The sequence below is a fragment of the Mirounga leonina genome, unplaced genomic scaffold (genome assembly GCF_011800145.1).
Source record: "Mirounga leonina isolate KUSES-001 unplaced genomic scaffold, KU_Mleo_1.0 Mir_507, whole genome shotgun sequence".
NCBI lineage: Eukaryota > Metazoa > Chordata > Mammalia > Carnivora > Phocidae > Mirounga > Mirounga leonina.
The window spans coordinates 1,060,901-1,081,157 of NW_023270789.1; the positions used below are offsets into that span (position 1 = coordinate 1,060,901).

The 20,257-nt window shown below is 41.8% G+C and overlaps 1 protein-coding gene across 1 annotated transcript in view; it reads left to right on the forward strand.

The window, feature by feature from the left end:
• Positions 1-20,257, forward strand: part of WARS2 (tryptophanyl tRNA synthetase 2, mitochondrial) — a 95,160-nt gene that overhangs the window by 71,510 nt on the left and 3,393 nt on the right. Inside the window, exons 3-4 of the mRNA XM_034990175.1 lie at positions 3,289-3,369; positions 7,346-7,431. Of these exons, the coding sequence (XP_034846066.1) occupies positions 3,289-3,369; positions 7,346-7,431 (167 nt within the window). The remainder of the gene's footprint in view (positions 1-3,288; positions 3,370-7,345; positions 7,432-20,257) is intronic.

Genomic DNA, 20,257 nt, shown 5'->3' on the forward strand with positions numbered 1-20,257 from the left:
CTCTGAGATGCTCTGCTCTACTTCTTGTGTATCTGTCTTCGTATCCTGTCACACTTCAGCCCACCCCTCTATAATTTAGCTTCTCTCCCAGTCACTCCCCTGACTCTGCTTTGCCTGGATCACCAATAAGTCTGTTGCTAGGGGTGCCTAGGTGGCTCAGTCAGTTAAGTGTCTGCCTTCAGCTCAGGTTGTGATCCTGGGGTCCTGAGATTGAGCCCTGCATCAGGCTCCCTGCTCAGCGGGGAGTCTGCTTCTCCCTCTTCCTCTGTCCCTCCCCACCTCCACCCCCCCCCCATTTGAGCTCTCTCTCTCAAATAAATAAATAAAATCTTTAAAAAAAAAATGTCTGTTGCTAAATCGAATGGGTTCTTTTTTGGTCCTTACCTTTCTTCCTGCAGCCTTTGATATTGTTCATACATTCAGTAAATATTTATTGAGCACAGTGTGCCAGATTGTTTGACAGCAGTGAACCAACCAGGCAAAGCTGCCTGCAGCTGAAGGATGTGTATGTCTTTACTTGGTACAGTTAGGGAGTCAGAATCTTCGGTCACTGCTGACTTGTTTGTGGGTGGTCAACAAGCCACCTTCTGTGTTCCATGTTTTTTTTTCCCCCCGCCCATGGCTAAAACAGATCATATGGTTATTTTTATTTGTTTTGCAACATGTAGTCAGAATTACTGTACCATTTTCACTTTTCCCCGGATAGAAATCTGAACCTTTCTGAGCAGTTGTCATGAATATGGATAAATTAAGAGAGCCAAATCCTGAACTATACTACCCCTTCTTATATAATTATTATTTTTTTTAAAGATTTTATTTATTTATTTGACAAAGAGAGGTACAGCGAGAGAGGGAACACAAGCAGGGGGAGTGGGAGAGGGAGAAGCAGGCTTCCCACCGAGCAGGGAGCCCGATGCGGGGCTCTGGGATCATGACCTGAGCCGAAGGCAGACGCTTAATGACTGAGCCACCCAGGCGCCCCCCCCTTCTTATATAATTATTAATGATAGATTATGAAAATCGCCTTTGCCTTTTTCCTGCCTTTTTCTGTATAAGAATAATTTAGATTAATTTTATGCCCCCTTATTTGGAAATACCAGGAAGATCTCTACAGAATATTAAATAAGTTTCATTCTATATGTTCAAATAAAAAGCTACTCCGAGGAAAATACTTGATTTCATGAAGACATCATGGTAGCTTCTTGCATATCACCAAAACTGAGTACTTAAGCCTGAGTCGAAGGGAAGGAGTCATCTTGTCTCCTTCCACATATGCATGGTTGTTTTCTGTATTTTCATTCCTTTCCCTAATTCAGTAAAGAAGAAAAAAATTTCTCCTACTTCTTCATGCCAAAAAAACAACTCTTGTTTTATTAGTTCTAATGGGAATGTGTTTTGCTTGATGATTGGAAGCAACCATAATCCTCTTGCTTCCATCCAGGGTAACTGTTTTTGTCTGATAGCTGTTTGTTTATAGCACAAGTTAGCAATTTGTATGGACAGCGCTGCTCTGAATGAAACCCAAATGCCTCTTGGAAGAAAGAAGACGGATTCAGCCCAGCAACTTGCAAAATTTTAAAAACAATTCCTTGTCAAACATGTGAAAAACAACTCTTCTCTCTCCACGACTTAAGGAAAAAAATGAGAAATTATCTTACACCAGATGGTGATTCCTTGCTAGTAAAATAGGCCTGGGCTGACTCGGCTCCATCCCTTTATGTTCCCTTTGCAAAACCCACAAAGAACACATTTGGGGCCACTTTTCAGAGTTGGCAACAGTCTCTGCGTTTTAAGGAAATCATATGGACACACACACAAAAAAGCCACAATGGATGAAGGGCTCGGGATCCCCAGAGTCCAGAAACGGATACATAGGCCTTAAGTTCTAGGTCATCAGTTCGAACCTGGCCTGGACCCAAGAATATCCCATCTGTTGCCAGGTTTGCTTACTTGATTAAATTTGGTTAAAACAAATTGAGAAAAGGTTATATTTTCTTGTTGACTAAACCTCTTTTTTTTTTTTAATTTTTTTATTCTTATGTTAATCCCCTTACATTACAACATTAGTTTTAGATGAAGTGTTCCATGATTCATTGTTTGTGCACAACACCCAGTGCTCCATGCAGAATGTGCCCTCCTAAATACCCACCACCAGGCTAACCCATCCTCCCACCCCCCTCCCCTCTAGAACCCTGTTTGTTTTTCAGAGTCCATCGTCTCTCATGGTTCGTCTACCCCTCCGATTTCCCCCGCTTCATTCTTCCCCTCCCGCTACCTTCTTCTTCTTCTTCTTCTTCTTCTTCTTCTTCTTCTTTTTTTTTTTTTCTTAACATATATTGCATTATTTGTTTCAGAGGTACAGATCTGAGATTCAACAGTCTTGCACAATTCACAGCGCTTACCAGAGCACATACCCTCCCCAGTGTCTATCACCCAGTCACCCCATCCCTCCCACCCCACCCCCCACTCCAGCAACCCTCAGTTTGTTTCCTGCGATTAAGAATTCCTCATATCAGTGAGATCATATGATACATGTCTTTCTCTGATTGACTTATTTCACTCAACATAATACCCTCCAGTTCCATCCACGTCGTTGCAAATGGCAAGATCTCATTCCTTTTGATGGCTGCATAATATTCCATTGACTAAACCTCTTTTTTAAAAAGAAGAAGAGGAAGAAGGAGGAGGAGGAAGAAGTTGAGGAGGAAGAGGAGGGGGAGATGAGGAAGAAAGAAAAAAAGAAAGAGAAGAATTGAAACTGTAAAAAAAACACTACCCTTTGGGATGATAAAGTGATTCTTAAATTTGAAATTACTGCAGGTCTAAAAGATTCAATCATTAATTTTAAGGCCAGTACCTTTCTGTACTATATACATGTAAGGTATTAGAGTGGCTTTCATATATTTAGACGTTATTTAGAGAGGATTTGAATGTGTGTGTGTGTGTGTGTGTGTGTGTTAATTACCTTAGCTTTTTAAAGCTGGAATAGATGCCTCAGGGCACAATGAGACCCTCTCCCTGAAGGTGTTGAAGCAGAGTCTGCTCAGCCACTTGCTAGGGATGTTGTGAAGAAGATTTCAGCACTAGAATAATTGTAGTTTAAAATTTTTCTTCTTCATCTAAAATCCCATGCATTATGAATCAGTCCCCTTTGCCTGTCATTTTTTAAATTACCTTGATTTGGGGTATTTCCAGCCACTTGAGGTAATACCTGTTGTCTGTTTAGTTTTGCCTTATTTGCAAGAAACCATTGACTGCCTTCACTAATGTCCTGTTTTATTTCTTTAGGTGTCTGAACACACACAATTAAGTTGGATGCTCACCTGCATGGTCAGATTACCCCGGTTACAGCATTTACACCAGTGGAAGGTAAATGCCAGTGATCTGATTAATAAACAAAAAGGAGTTCAAAGTCCCCGCTATGACTATTTTTTTCTTCCCCTGTTTATTTTTGTGTTCTGCTCTGGGAATCCTGAGTTTAGTGGCCTCCCTGGTCTGTTACTCACTAGTGGCCCGAACAGCATCTTATTAAATGGAAAGTAAGAGGGTTCTCCAGGATTCCAACTTAAAAACAGGGTAAAAATATCCACATTATTAACTGTTTGATTTTACCTGTAGGTCGAATCAGAGTGATCTTTGGATAGATTTGGTAATGACTTTGGACCTACCACATTATAATTAACAAACAATTGCAATTTCTGGATTACTGGACCCCAAAGTTGCCTGCCATCGCCATGTAATTAGCCAGCAGTAAGTCTGGAATGTTTTCAGTGTGCGGAGAAGGAACAACATATTTTATTTAACATTTAAACAAGTTGAGTCCAGGCAACAGTTCAAACCCACAGCAAAATTGAGGTTGTACTTTTTCTAGGAAGTTCAACTGAGGAAGATAAATTGGATAATTCATAGTACTTCATTTCCATTTATTTTTGCAATTGGATAACCTGAGGGTAGGTAGCCCCCAAGTGCGTCAACACTAAATTTCAGTTTCAAGCTTCTTTCCAGCATATTTTTAGGGCCGTTGGTTTCTTCAAAAGCTGGTTCAGAAGCCTCCAGATCCGTCGCAGAGAGAAACAGAGCTTCTAAAGTGACCGTGCCGAAATAAGAGGTTAAGTGGTAATGCTGCAGAATCATTACCTGCCAGGGATTAGAAACAAAATTTTGTAATGTTCTCTACCATATTTTGGTTTCAGCCAAGACTTTCTCATTTTATCAAAATACTCTAAGTTGAATACTGAGATCCTTTTCAGAACTGAATACTAATTTAATGGGAAATGTTCCCACTTTAAAATCGTGTCTGAGGACCTACTGATAACACATGACTAGAGAATGCACTAACTCAGGTTTCCCCCACTATTCAAAACTAGAGCATCCCAATGAAACCGTTCACAAACCAAAATGGAGCAGAGCCAAGAAACAAGTACCATTTCATAAAGGCGAAAATCCTCTTCTGGTTTCTTTCAGTTACTGAAAGCAGGCACTAATACATGTCTTTCGGAAAAGCAAAGTGGCAAAATGAGAAGTTTCAGGTAGCAGGGGAAACCTATATTCTGGAGAAGCCTTCCCACCAGGCTGTGATTTTTTTTTTTTTAAAGGACTATTTATTTTTTTTAGAGAGAGAGAAAGAGTGTGAGCAGGGGAGGGGCAGAGGGACTGGAGAGACAGAGAAGCAGACTCCCCACTGAGCACAGAGGCAAAGCAGGGCTCCATCTCACATCCTGAGATCATGACCTGAGCTGAAACCAGGAGTGGGTCACTCAACTGACTGAGCCACCAGGCACCCACTGTGATATTTTATTTGTGGGAAAAAACGTGGATTTCAAATGCCAGCCTTATCCTAGAGCATGTTACTGCCTTCTCAGGTCATTCCTTCCTTAGCAAATACTGGCGGTGCCTTCTGCAACTCTCATACCACACGAGGGGCTGGAGGTACAGCAGTCAACAGGACAGACAGACGCACCCACTTTCATGAGGCTTGTAGTCTCTTTGGGCAGAGACAGTTGCACAAGCAGTCAAGAAGTGTGAAAAGTGATCAGAGGGAGGGGTCCCAGTACTTGAGGAGGATCTAAGAGCATCTAGCTTGGTTTTGACTGGGGGGAATAGTAGGGTAGAAAGGTGGGGTCAGGATTCCATAGGGGGTAACACAGATGGGAGGCATCTGGGGCACATAATAGGCACTCAATAAATATTAATGCTCTCCACATCTCCCCTCTTCCTTTGTAATTTCAAGACCCAGTATTCTAATATAAAAAGACTATAAATCTCTGGGAACCCTCCTACACTGTTGGTGGGAATGCAAGCTGGTGTAGCCACTCTGGAAAACAGTATGGAGGTTCCTCAAAAAGTTGAAGATAGAACTACCATACGATCCCACAATTGCACTACTGGATATTTACCCCAAAGATACAAATGTAGGGATCCAAAGGGGTACATGCACCCCGATGTTTATGGCAGCAATGTCCACAATAGCCAAATTGTGGAAAGAGCCAAGATGTCCATCGACAGATGAATGGATAAAGAAGAAGTGGTGTATATACACACACACACACACACACACACACACACACACACACACACACACAATGGAATATTATGTAGCCATCAAAAGGAATGAAATCTTGCCATTTGCAACGACGTGGATGGAGCTGGAGGGTATTATGCTGAGCGAAATAAGTCAAACAGAAAGACATGTATCATATGATCTCACTGATATGAGGAATTCTTAATCTCAGGAAACAAACTGAGGGTTGCTGGAGTGGGGGTTGGGGTGGGAGGGATGAGGTGGCTGGGTAATAGACATTGCGGAGGGTATGTGCTATGGTGAGCGCTGTGAATTGTGTAAGACTGTTGAATCACAGATCTGTACCTCTGAAACAAATAATACATTATATGTTTAAAAAAAAGAAGAAGAAGAAGATAGCAGGAGGGGAAGAATGAAGGGGGGGAAATTGGAGGGGGAGACGAACCATGAGAGATGATGGACTCTGAAAAACAAACTGAAGGTTCTAGAGAAGAGGGGGGTGGGGGAGAAAAAAAAAGACTATAAATCTAATGCAGTAGCAATTTTTAAAAATTGAGTTCTTTTCCCATTTGCTCATTGCCAAATTAAACTTTTATTATCTTTATCCTGCGATCGTTGCAAACTGGGCTTTATCATGGACACTGCAATAAAGAGATGTACTGAAGGAATTATATATTCAAACTTCTAAATTTCCTTTAGCATTCGTTGCTAGAAGCCAGAAACTACTTGAAGTAACCAGAAGAGTTAAATTTATACCTAAATAATGGAACATTGACATTAAGATGGATAAAGAGAGAAGCTGATGCTTTTCAGAGCCAGACTCAAAGGGTGTGTTGGCTGGGGCAGCCCGAGCTAGGAGCCCATGAACTTGGTCCTCAGAATCATGCAAGTTTATATATTCAATTCAGTTCATTTAGAAATAATCAGGCCTCAGGGAGGCGATTCATATTAACTAAATGAATAATATCTACACACCAAAATCACCATTTATCATTTTACAAGAGATGATAGGCTTAGGCCTTGGAAGCAATGACCAGTAAACATCACACAGTCTTCCCCAGTTGGTAGTTCTACCCAGAGAGCCGAAGTACCTGTTAGCAATGCTCAGCTGTAGCAGGGAATTGGCATCATGAGGGGCTTCTGTTGAGTGGGTACATACTCGTAGCTTATAGTTGGCATCCATTAATTAAATCCTTCTTGTATCACCTCTGGTGTTACTATCAGCTTCCCCATTAAGGAAATATTTTAGCCTCTACGGCTTGTCCTGTTCACTGGAATCGCTTTATCCCTCTGTTGTCAGTACCTACAGGTCAAGACAGGTTCATAATTGGTTCGATTAAAATTTCTCTTCGTTTCATTTTTTAAATGCCGTGACTTTTGGTGTTTTGGTTTTTTAAGTGTGATTTTGGGGCGCCATTACATTATTTTTTGTCAGTAGCACAGTGGGGGACTTTCTGGGAAGTTTCCGCGGATATAACAATATGGCTTTTGATGTTAACTTGTCAAATTAATTAATAATGGAGTTTATCTGATTTGGAACCTAGAGACTCTTCTCCCCTGGCTTTAATTAAATGCACCCGAAATAGTGGCAGTGCGGGATCCAATATGGGGGCTGTGGTGAAGCGGATTTGCCTTATTCCTGCCTGAGCCTGCAGCAGGGAGCCAAGGCAGCCCCCTGGCTTTTAGTGTTGCTAAAAGGAACTGAGATATAATGGTAGTACAGTAGCTTCAGACTACCCTTGGCTTGCTTTAAAGATTGCTTAATTTAGCGGTATCATTAGGTTCACGTCTGATTTCTTTGCCTCCTTTCTTTTCACTGGACAGGTGAAGATTGCCACGCAGAAGCATGGCGGGACCGTGGGCCTGCTCACGTACCCGGTGCTCCAGGCAGCCGACATCCTGTTGTACAAGTAAGGAACAGAGTGCACCCCTGGTCTTAGGCATACTGACAAGAGAGTGTTTGAGCCTATCCCAGGAAGATTTGGCTCACGGGGAAGGGGGATATGGAAAGGATTGTGCGAATCAGTGTGCCTCTCTTCCCAGTAATAGGTACAACATGATAGAAGTTATGTTTTACTGTGAAACTAGTAACAAGGCTAACACTTACACAGCACTTACTATGTGTTGGAAACTGTTATAAGTGCCTGGCAGACATTCACCCAGTTAATCTTCACAACCACCTTGTGAAAGTTGCATGACTATCATCCCCATTTTACAGGTGAGGAAATTAAGGCATGGAGTGCTTAGTCCCTTGCCCAAAGTCATGTAGCTAGCAAAGCTTGGACCCAGGATTTGAGCGTAGAAAGTTTGGGTACAGGGTTGTTGTGCTCTTAACCACTATGTAATATATACTTCCCTGGTAATAATTGAGCTTCAAGAGTTTTCAGTGTTGATTTCTCGTATAATCTAGATTCTAAAGCAATGCTGTGTAATAGAACTTGCCTGCAATTATGGAAATGAATCTGTGCTTTCCAAGACCTTAGCTGCTAGCCACAGGACATGTTGACAGAAGAACTGAATTTTAAATTTTATTTAATTTTAGTAATTTAAATGGAAATAGCCACCTGTGTCTGGTGGCTACTGTATTGGATCAGCTGTTGAGAGCAAGTTTTTCAACATGCTGTAGGGTACCCTACTTTTCTTGGACCCGTAATCCCTCTAGTCAGTCAATGCTGTCCTTTACAGGCCTCAAACCCTATAACCAGAGGATGGTGAGGCCTGCCCTCTCTGTACTTCTGACCCCATCCCTCTCCCAGTCCTTGCCTGCCATCCCCACATCACCTCCCTGGCCCCCCATTTGGCCTTCTAGAGATAAAGCTTCCCAATCAGCGTGCACGCATAGCCAAGCCCTGCTTCTGAGGTCAAGGAGGAACTGTCAATCGGTTTTTCCCCTAAAGTCTTGACCCTGCAAAAGTGATTCTTCCCTAGGAAAACTAGAATTCTTTGCATGTAAATACGATAATAGCATGGAGATGACAGTATATGCACCTTGTAGTATGACCCCAGAGCCCTTGTGCCATTATGATGAAAACAGCTAGAAGAATAGCTGCTTAGCTTCACAAATCGGGAATGTCCTTTAATACGTGCAGGCTATCTTGAACTCTGATTAAAACATGTATGTAAGGATTGTGTGTTGTTTGTTGTATTAATTTGAATGCTGGATTCCTAACAGCATTTATTACTTATAGTAAGTAACTTTTGACTTATCCTGGGAAATCTACACCACTTTCCTCCAGGAGTAGCAAATGAAAGTCTAATAAAGGTCTAATACATTTCCCAGCAAAGCAGCGTGTTTTCTCACCTGTAAAATGGGAATACTAATTATCCTGCACAGGATTAGTCCAAGATTAAAATGAAATATGGGCCAGGCAGTGCTGTGACTGGGAGCTGTCACTTGGTCATGCTTGGTGATGATTGTCTCTAATGATCATAGTCTTCTGTCAAATTTCACTTTCAACGGGGACTTTTTTTTTTTAATTTTTAAAAAACTTTAAAATTTTTATTTTATTTATTTTATTTATTTAAGAAAGAGAGAGGGGTGGGGGCAGGGGCAGAGGGAGAGGAAGAGAGAGAATCTTAAGCAGGCTCCACACCCAGTGTGGAACCCGACACGGGGCTCGACCTCATGACCCTGAGATCATGACCTGAGCCGAAATAAGAGTCGGACGCTTAACTGACTGAGCCACCCAGGCACCCTGGGGGGAATTCTTTATAGAAGCAAAGGCTGAGGTTTGTAAGCACCAGGATATGGAAGCATACGAGCATGGTAGATTTCCTTAACAGTTCAAGAGCTGTCGTACGAGAGTCCTCTAAGCTCAGAGCTGTGAAAAAGAGTAAACTTGAGCAAGAGTGATTGTCCCCTTTGTGATACCATGGAGCACAGAGTGGGGAGGAACTTTGCTGAGGCTCTGCTTCAATTCCCTAGCTTTACAAACACAGCCCAGTGAGGGTAAGCAATTTACTCAAAGCTGCACAGCCATTCAGTGGACAGTGGCGCATCTGAGCCTGGTTATGGTCTCCTGAGGCCTGTGCTGACCTTCCTTAAGGAGCCAGTAGTTATGTTTAGGGGGCGAGATCATCACGTAAACAACCAGGGCAATACAAGACCATACATACTAAAGTGATGATGAATTAATTTTTAACCCATTGCCCAAAATACAATTAGCAGAATGATAAAATCCTACAGTTTCTTTCATCTATAAAGTAGGGGCTAATGGGACATAGCTCAAGGGGTTATTAAATAACTTATGTATGAATCGTTACCACCTAGCATATGCTCAGTACAAACAACAAGCAACATTTTAAAAGGTTGACATTGGCAAAAAGTAGCCCCAGATCCCCAAATCTGACACATACTCTACCTGTTTTCAAGCCAGGCCTGAGGTTGTGAATGTCTTCTTCTCTTACAGAAAGCAGTAATTATTTCAGATGTGGCTGGTAAACTCAAGCTTTTGGTAGCTTCCTGTCTCTCTCTGCCCTGACATCAGCAGGTTCTCACAGTTGGTTAATGCTTCCAAGGATAAGTTACCCCCCAGGTAACTTCCAGCCTTCCAGTTACCCTCCAGCCAACTCCTGGGAAGCAAAGAAATTCCCATACTATAAATATTCCTTCTTTACCTCTTACTGATCCATTTAGTGGTTAGCATATATACTATGCCATGAAATGAAATACCATGAAATACCATGAATGCCATGAAATACCTTTCTTTTTCCTATTTTCTGGAAGGAGGACTATAGTAGCAGATCGTTATGTATCTCCATCAGGCTTCTGATATTCTACATATAATTTATTAAACAGAGAAAAGTATTTAAAGTATTAAAACCAGGTAATTACCTACGTTCAAGACGACTGCCTCCCACCTTAGCCTAGCAGCTAGTCTACCTGCAATGCCATAATTAGATCCTGGGCATGGGACGGAAAACTGTGTGCTCCTTTGCTTAAGAGAAAGAGCCCTACATTGGGTCTCAGGCCAGACCTCCTCCCTCTGGCCACACATGCTCCAGCTCGTAGGCTCTGGTCCTTTGGGCTCTTTTCTTCTGCCCTCCTCCTTCAGACTGAGCCTGTGGGTGCCATTGCCACACACACGTATCCCACATTTCCTGGGCACGTGTGTCATTGGGACCCCTCCAAAGCATGCAGACAAGTACAGTAAAATCAGTTCTGGTTTCCTGCAGCATTTTAACGTACATTTCTCATCTGTTTCATTATGCTTCCTCCAAGCTTAGAAATGCCTGACTGTTTCCTAATATGGAGCAATGGCAGGACTCAAACCCAGGTCTGATTTTTAGCCTGTACTGTTGTTTTCCCTGTAACATAGCTCAAGCACTTGGGGTATTCTTTGTTTGGTTTTATTTCAGATAAGTCTGGATTTCGAAACCGGTCATAGCCAGAATGTCTATGAATATTTATGTCATAAATATAGATAGATAGATACAAACAAGCAAGTTAGATGGATTCAAAAAACATTTGTATTTTCTCCCTCGAGCAAATTCTGTGGGGCCTCTTCACGAAATGTTGATGCAGAGCGTGTGTAGCTTTTGTGTTTGCTTTTGTCAAAATCAGCATTGGAATAAGTGGGACATGGTGGGCCAGAGAATAGACATGAGGGGAGGGAATGAAAGGGGGGCCTTCCAGATAAGTGTATGAAAGATTTATTTCATTGTTTTGGTAGAACTTGGTATGAAACCCAGGAATGGAAAGCTGAGACCATCTTAAGCTTGAGAGTATCATAAAATAGCAGATATTTGAAGAGAGACAAAATACTCAACAAAGCATTTGCTCCAAGTTTTTATTTTGCGTCTGTATTCTTTTTCTGAATATCCAATTTCAAATAACTGGCTATATATTAAGTAAATGTTTCTCCCTTTCTTTCTCTCTCTCTCTCCACACACACACAGTTTTTATTAACATGCAGCAAATACATGTTAAGTACCTGCAATGCTGCTAATCCAGAGAAAGGCACTCTGCATGGACTTGATCAAGTCCATGGAAGGAATTAACATGAGGTGAGCATTCACTGTCAGGTGCTACACATACGTTATCTATTCAGATTCTCAGAACAGCTCTGCAAGATAGGTAAGGATAGTATCCCCAGTTTACAGATAAAGAAAGGAAGTTTTAGAGAGTTACTACTAAGTCTGCTCAAACAGAGATGAGAGCGATTACCTGGGCTAACCAGTGTCTCTTTTCGAGAACACAAACGGAGAACTATGGGAAGGGGATAAGATGATAGTGAAAGCAAAAGCTGACATGACATAAGAAAATGAGCTGTGAGTAAGCAGAACCAAAGCCAACCAAAAACAAAGCATAGAGAGTATGATGACTGGTCAGAAGCTTCACACTTGGTAATTCCAGAGAAGAGGTGAGTCGACCGTAACGTCTGAGGATCAGATCACTGCCGTTGAGGACAATCGAGATAATTCGTTCCTAAAACTGCTTTGGAGACTTCCGGTTCTTGAATTACATCCTTTCTCTGTGAGGCCAGACTGCCCCGAATTTTTATGAGATCCTGAAACCTGCCAGCCAAACCCCATTCCAGCCATCCATATACTCACCCACAACTGCCAAGCAATAGTGTGTCTTCTCTTTCTCTTTCACTTTCCAGCTCTGGGGCAAGTGCGTATGGTAAACTGGAAGCCTATGGACATGTAGTTTCCAGGCCGCAAGCCCCTGGAAATCGACAAATAGCATAGAAGGGAGAGGGTGGTGCTGAGATTACAGCGGATTATCCAAGACACCCTCCTGAAAGCATTGGGAAGCTCTTTGTGATTTTCAGGACAGAGGGAGATGATCTGATGTATACGTTTAGAAATGAACTGATTAAAATATAGAGAATGACCTGTAGGGGGACAAGAGCACCTGGGGCAGTCTATTCAGAGGCTCTTTCACTAGTCTGTTTGGACCATGACAGTGTCAGTGAAGATAAAGGCAGTAGGCAAATGTAGGAGACTTTAGGAGATAAAATGGATAGAGTTTCATAATGGATTGGATGGGTATGAGAAGGAGGTCTCAGCTGACCCCACATTTCTGACTTAGGCGGTTGGATTGATGGTGTTGCCATTCATGGAGATCAGGAACACTGAAAGAGGACTAGGCAGAATTTATAGCTTCGTGTGGTGTTTTCTCTCCTCCTGGAGGCTGTAACTCCCTAGAGGGTAAAAACCTTCACTGTATCTCTCACAGGGCCCAGCACCAAGCCATGCACATCATAGGTGTTCAGGAAATAATTCCTAAATTAGAGAGTCATTACGGCATATCCAACAAGCTGTTGGTGATCGGGAGTTCATCCTTCACGAAAGGAGAAACAGTGCCAAACTCTACCCCACCCAGGCTGGTTAAAGGCAGCAGCACTGAAAACTCACAAACACAGCCAAAGTAGGAAAAAAAATAATAATAAGAGACCCAATCTCTGTGAGCAGATATATGTAGGCAGTGATTATTCATCTGGACTCTAATTCTGCCGGAGGGTGGGGTGGATCCCAAGTAAACGTGAATATGACAGGGAACAGAGTGGAAGAAAAAAAGGAGTTAGTCACCAAAGAAGATCAGACGCATTAAGTGACAAGTTATAACAATCAAAATTATAAAAAGCTTTTGTTTTATGTTGTGTCCAAAGAAGAAGCACAGTCAGGATAAGAAAAAAAAAAAAAGAAAGAAAAGAAAAAAGATAAGAAAAGGGAAAAAAGAAAGAAAAAGAAAGAAAGGGAAAAGGAGAGAAAAGAAAAGAAATGGGGAAAAAGAGAAGATATTAATATGGATATCATTACATAGGGTATAAATTTTAAAAGAGCAGCTCTAAATTATTTGAAGTGCAAGGAAGACAATGAGGAGAAAGGTTGAAAATGTGAAGGGAATAAGCCCCATAAGTGAGCAGAATCAAAGACAGGCTGAATTCACGTAAAGTGTAAACTCAATGGATGAGAAGTAGGAGCCAAGATAAATTATAGGAGGTGAAAACAGCAGCAGGAGCAGAGGGAGGAAAGACTAGAAACAAACAAACTAAAATCAGATGAAAAAGCCAAATGGAGCAATAGGACCAGGTGAAAAAAATTAAAATTTTTTAATCCCCCCTTTTTTAAAAAAAAAAGAAAAAGCTCACAGAATTGTAAGAAAAGAGGCAAGGATCTCACAGAAAGCAAAGACACATGCAGAGTCATTATGAAAACTAAATGTGTTTTCTGTTTAGTTTGGTTGCTTTGTGGATCTGGAACCATTTTGACATGTGGAAATATTCATTTTGATGTGCCTAAAGTGTATTGATTATGGTAATTGTTTTCTCTGTGTTAGCTGCAGTCCATTGTGATTTCCTACGGGCTACTGTAATTGCTTTTTAACCTGCCCTGTTAGTTAATTTGGTGTGGGGGAGTTGGAGTGACCGCTGCACCTCAGCCTCACTGGAATCACAAGGCAGGAGTAACAGAGTCCAGTCAAAGAGGGGAGACTTAGAAAGGTGGGGTTGTGTGCCTCCTCAGAGAGGAGCGCATGCGGGCTGGTGAGCACTAAGGGAAGCATAAAAAGGAACATTTTGGTTTTGGTTTTACCACTTATGAAGCCAGTGACTTTCTTCTGATCCGGGCTGTGTGGAAGAGAGCAATGGACAAAGCCCTAACGATCATTATGTTGGTATGACCTTAGAAGAGAAACTACTTCCTGATCTATTGTCATGGTCCTTATGCTTTGGCTTTCTTTTTTTTTTTTTTTTTAAGATTTTATTTGAGAGAGAGAGAGAACGAATGCAAGCAGGGGGAGGGGCAGAGGGAGAGGGACAAGCGGACTCCCCACTGAGCAGGGAGCCCGATGCGGGGCTCCATCCCAGGACCCTGAGATTATGACCTGAGCCAGAGTCAGACACTTAACTGACTGAGCCATCAGGCGCCCCTATGCTTTGCCTTTCCATTCATTATTCTATCTCTGTTTTCCTTAAATTAAAGGTGTTCTCAGAATCCCTATAACATGCTATTAATATTTGGGAATTGCCTAATCAGATCAGTGAACTATCAAATATGTTTCCTATCTGTATCAGGATCACTGCCCAGATCTGTGACTGTCCCTGAGACTATATGTTAGTATTTATGTTTGTGGTATAAATCACCTATCAAAAAAGGAAAATGATCCTGGTTTGAAGAAAAAGTCACAATGGACCTCACACCGAGGTCCCTGATAGGATCAGTCTTTCACCATTTTGTCCTTCCTCAGGTCAGATGTTAATAAATATATCAATAGCTAGTGTTTATTGAGCTCTGCTGCCAAGTACTATGCTTGGTTATCTCATTTAGTCCTCCAAACAATCCTATGAGGTAAGCACCATTATGACCCCCAATTCCAGACAGAGATTTGGAAAAGTATGAAGCTGGGCTATGGTGACTCCCCTCGTAGGTGGTGGAGCTGTGACAAAAACTCAGGTAGTCTGACTCCTGAGTCCATGCTGTGATCCTCTATACTGATGACAAACTGATTTCATTATGATTTTTCTCTTGCTATAAAACTATCTAGGTCAGGGCGCCTGGGTGGCTCAGTCCGTTAAGTGTCTGCCTTCGGCTCGGGTCATGATCCCGGGGTCCTGGGATTGAGCCCCGCATCGGGCTCCCTGCTCCGCGGGAAGCCTGCTTCTCCCTCTCCCACTCCCCCTGCTTGTGTTCCCTCTCTCGCTGTGTCTCTCTCTGTCAAATAAATAAATAAAATCTTTAAAAAAAAAGAAAGAAAGAAAGAAAGAAAGGAAGGAAGGAAGAAAGAAAGAAAGGAAAGAAAGAAAGAAAGAAAGAAAGAAAGAAAGAAAGAAAGAAAGAAAGAAAGAAAGAAAGAAAACAGTTTTAACTTTGCCAATGTCTGAAGGCATATCAGAGTAATCCCCCCAAGGTTCTAAGGACCAACTTTGAGAATCACTACTTTAAGGTATTCCCACTTAGTGTCTGCTAAGAATATAGGTAAAGAAATAAAAAGCAGGTGCGCCTGGGTGGCTCCATCGTTAAGCATCTGCCTTCGGCTCAGGTCGTGATCCCAGGGTCCTGGGATCGAGTCCCACATCGGGCTCCCTGCTCAGCAGGAAGCCTGCTTCTCCCTCTCCCACTCCCCCTGCTTGTGTTCCCTCTCTCGCTGTGTCTCTCTGTCAAATAAATAAATAAAAATAAATAAACATAAAACTATCTAGGTCATAGTGCCCTCTTCTTCAGATCACTCCCTTATTCAGTAAATATTTACACTTAATCTTAGCCAAAAGGTCAAGAAACAATTACTTAGGGGTGCCTGGGTGAGTCAGTCTGCGATTCTTGATCTTGGGGTTGTGAGTTCAAGCCCCACGTTGGGGGTAGAGATTTCTTAGGGAAAAAAAAAGTTCAAAAATAAAAGGTGGGGGCACCGGGTGGCTCAGTGGGTTAAGTGTCTGCCTTCGACTCAGGTCATGATCCTAGGGTCTTGGGATTGAGCCCCACATCGGGCTCCCTGCTCAGCGGGGACCCTGCTTCTTCTCTCTCTGCTGCTCCCCTGCTTGTGCTCTCTCTTTCTCTCCTTCTCTGTGTCAAATAAATAAATAAAATCTTAAAAAAAAAAAAAAAGGAAAGAATAAAAGGGAGAAACCAACTTTGGAGAGTATGCTTGGGGAAGACTTCTCTGAGGAGGTGGTATTTAAGCTTAGACCCAAAATAAAGGAGCCAGGGTGCAGGAGCTATGGGAGGAACATTCTAGTAGACTAGAGGAACGGTGTCTTCAACAGACGCAACTACCAGCCTTTGATGTTTGACCTGTAAGCTCTCCAGGATACATGATTTCACTATCTTTATAGTCTAGCAGTGGAGAGTCAACAGTTTCTCACCAGTTCATTTCAATGTTCTAATGTAGTTTAGATGTTCTTTCTTATGTTCAGCAGGAAAAAATTAAAAATTGCTGATACTATTTCTGGTCTTATTAACATCTTAGTGCATTTCCTTCAAATCAGTTTTTTAAGCTAGTATCTCTTATTTGCATTCCATGTACAGGCTCTAGGCTACAAGTTTTGTGTGTATTATTATATTCTCTCTTCACGCAACTCCAGGAGTACGCAGTTGTTTTAAAATAAAACAAAAACAAAAACAAGCATAAGGAGGTTAAGTAACTTTCCCAGGCACATGAGCTGGTCAGTGGCAGAGTAGGAACCTGACCCCAGAACTGCCTGACACGAGTCTCCACTCTAACCACTCTGGCTTCTCCTCAGCGTGAGTGCAGGTTATATGTATTTCCCCCAAAATTTATAGCCTGCTGATTTTGTCTTCTATTTTTCCACATCATTAAATATTGACTGTTTTTCTTGATTCCTTGTTTTCTGTCTCTTGCTATATAGATTGAGCGTTCTTTCCTTTTACCTATTCCAGTGATTCGGAAGGTGTGCTTTCTATGTTTAATTCCAGTAATGATCATCTTTAAACAAAGACCACCCACTGAGAACAAATAGAGGCTATTTATTCAGAGCTTGCTACAGCAAGGGAAACCTCCACCATGCCTTGGATTTTGTGTTTCACAGAGACCCAAGGCAGGCAGGAGAGTGGAGAGGCTTTGTAGTGGCAAAAAGGAAGATTCGGGGATGCTCTGATTTGAGGTTCTTGCCACCTAGATTTGAGGCTGGAGGCTGGCCAGCTAGAAGGGGGCCTCTTATGTGATAAGTTTGGGGAGTATATTTGACTTTCCCTGGCTGGTCCAAACTTGGAGGAAGCTAACACAGGGTGTTGGCAATCATTAACGGAGTCTAGACCATTCTGGGCCAGTTGCTACAGAGGTTGTAGTTGGCTTCCTGGACTGGCGGCTCCAGAGATTTGAATCAGGTTTTGTGGTCATATCTCATCTGGCCATTGTCTGTTTCTCTTTCACTTAGCAGAAATATTGGAGTCTTTTGTTAATAATTCCAAGTAAGTTGCCTATGGGGCGCCTGAGTGGCTCAGTCACTGAGGGTCAGCCTTCGGCTCAGGTCATGATCCCGGGGTCCTGGGATCGAGCCCCGCATTGGGCTCCCTGCTCAGCGGAGAGCCTGCTTCTCTCTCTCCCTGCTGCTCCCCCTGCCTGTACTCTCTGTCAAATAAATAAATAAAATCTTTAAAAAAAAAAAAAGATTTTATTTGAGAGAGCATGCACATTCAAGCAGGGGGAGGGGCAAAGGGAGAGGGAGAGACTCTTAGGCAGACTCCATGCTGAGCATTGGAGCCCAATGTAGGGTTACATCCCACAACCCTGAGATCATGACCTGAGCTAAAATCAAGAGTCAGATGCTTACGGGACACCTGGGTGGCTCAGTTGATTAAGCATCTGCCTTCGGCTCAGGTAATGATCCCAGAGTCCTGGGATCGAGTCCCGCCTCAGGAGCCTACTCCTCCCTCTGCCTGCTCCTCCCTGTTTGTGCACTCGCTTCCTCTCTCTCTCTCTTTCTGACAAATAAATAATAAAATCCTTTAAAAAAAAAAAAAGATGCTTAACAGACAGGCACCCAGGTGCCCCAGTAAACTTTTTATTTTAGAGCAGGTTTAGATTTACAGAAAAGTTACAAAGGTTGTAGCACCAATTTCTGCTCTTTTTAACATCTTGGTGCCTTTGTTACAACTAATGAACTAATATTGATACGTAATTATTAAGTGGAGTCTTTATTTTTAGCCTAATGTCTTTTTTTTTAAGGTGTTTTTTAGGGGCGCCTGGGTGGCTCAGTCGTTAAGCATCTGCCTTTGGCTCGGGTCATGATCCCAGGGTCCTGGGATCGAGCCCCGCATCAGGCTCCCTGCTCCGCGGGAAGCCTGCTTCTCCCTCTCCCACTCCCCCTGCTTGTGTTCCCTCTCTCTGTCAAATAAATAAAGTTTAAAAAAAAAAAAGAAAGTTGCCTATGATAGAAATCCTATGATTTACCCAAAGTCACACAAAATGAGAGTGTCAGTCAGGATTTGAAGCTGGCTCTTAAATGAGTGCTATACTGAGTCCCCCCTCCACACATACACACACGTATAGCCCAACTACATGAGTACTTGAGGGGCTATATGAAAACATAACTAATGTTCAGAGATATTTTTTAATAAATAAAATGTGTTCCTTCCATGCAAAAGAAGCGTCAAAGAGTTGCTTTCAAACCTATTGCTTACTCTAAATTTCAAAACATTTATCAGCATTTCTTAGGACATATATACAGAATTATTTTAGGACACAAACAAATATTAGTCTCATTAACTAACAATCATAACTTGCTTTTGGTCAGAAAGTACTGAATGTCTCCACAGGACTTTTGGGTTATTGTAAGAGATAATTTTTTTCACTTGAATCAAAATTTCCCCCTATGTGAATATTCAAAAGAATCTGCTACAAAATCATATAAATTACTTATGGTTGTGTAACTATAGTACAGGAATGTTCTTATGCAGCTGTTAAAAAATTCTATTAATGAAGACCACATAGAAACATGGGAAATATCAACTATGTTAACACAAGAGATGGTGTGCATATTATACTGCAGTTATGTAAAAATATGCATCCACATAGACAAGAACAAAGACTGGAAAGTAATTTGCCAAAAGAAAAATAATTGCAAAATAATGTGGGATCTTTCAGATTTTTTCAAAATGTTCTCCAGTGTTTTACCATATTAAAGTAGCTAGTCCGTATGCTAGACAGCTTTATTAAGTGGACCAGTAGCCTGTGGACAGTAATTCACAAAGGAAATAAGAAGATCTCTGCCAGTTTTTTGGGAACCACTCCTTAACCACGGGGATAAGAGGTTTTCCTCTCCATAACAAAGGAGAATAATTTTCCTTTCCTGAGGTCGTTTTGGAAAGCTGTTATTTTTCCATTCAGAATGTGCAATTATCATTAAATATTCATGTTCGCTTTCACAGGAGGAACATCAAACTCTTTTGATCAAAAAATGACAGCAATTTATTACCTGTATTATCAAATGTAAACTCCCCAGCCGAGCATTAAAGACTTAAAATCTCTTCTTTCCCCAGGAATACTTCAGGAGAAAGTTTTCCCTGTTAAGACTTCTCTGTAATGGTTAATTCGTCCCTTGTTTGATATACCTCATCGTGATCCAACACCGCAAATTTTATATGTGGGATTAAAATAACTATAAATAAAGCTCCTCTATTCTAGTATTTCTGTCTCGCATCTTTATTTTTTAATAAAATATTACAGGATAAAATTCAGGTCTAAGATTTACATGTCAGTGTACTCTCCATGTCTCCTACAACTTGACTTTTTTCATTCAACATTGTTTTTGCGATCTGTCTACATTGTACTGATAGGTTTGTTCGTTTATTTTAAGTTCCCCGTGGCATATTAATTGTGCTGTGATTGCAGTTTACTGGAAAACGAAGGAGCATATTCTAGAAAGATCTTGTTACTCCCCGTATGACAGGGAGGAAAACCTCTTGCCTGAAGAGCTTTCTGCCATCTTTGATTTGAAGGGTGGGGTGGAGTGGCTTTCAAGTGTGAGCACAGCTCTGGAGTAAAAAGCATCTGCTCAAGGCTAGGATAATGTGTGCCGACTGGGTGAGGGGACGAGGAGTGGTTTTAAAATACAGTTACGCTTAGAGCATATGCTCTTTAGGATGCCATTCCTCCCTCCCAGCAAGATCCTGTCACACTGGTGTTGATGGCTGTATTCTTCTGCTGTGGAAGAAACAGAACTAGAGTAGACAAATGTCTCTTTGGCATTTGTCCGATACATAAAGACTTGGGTCTCAACATTCCCCTCTGGAGCTGGTGAACATTTGTTGAACACCAACAGTGAAATAGGC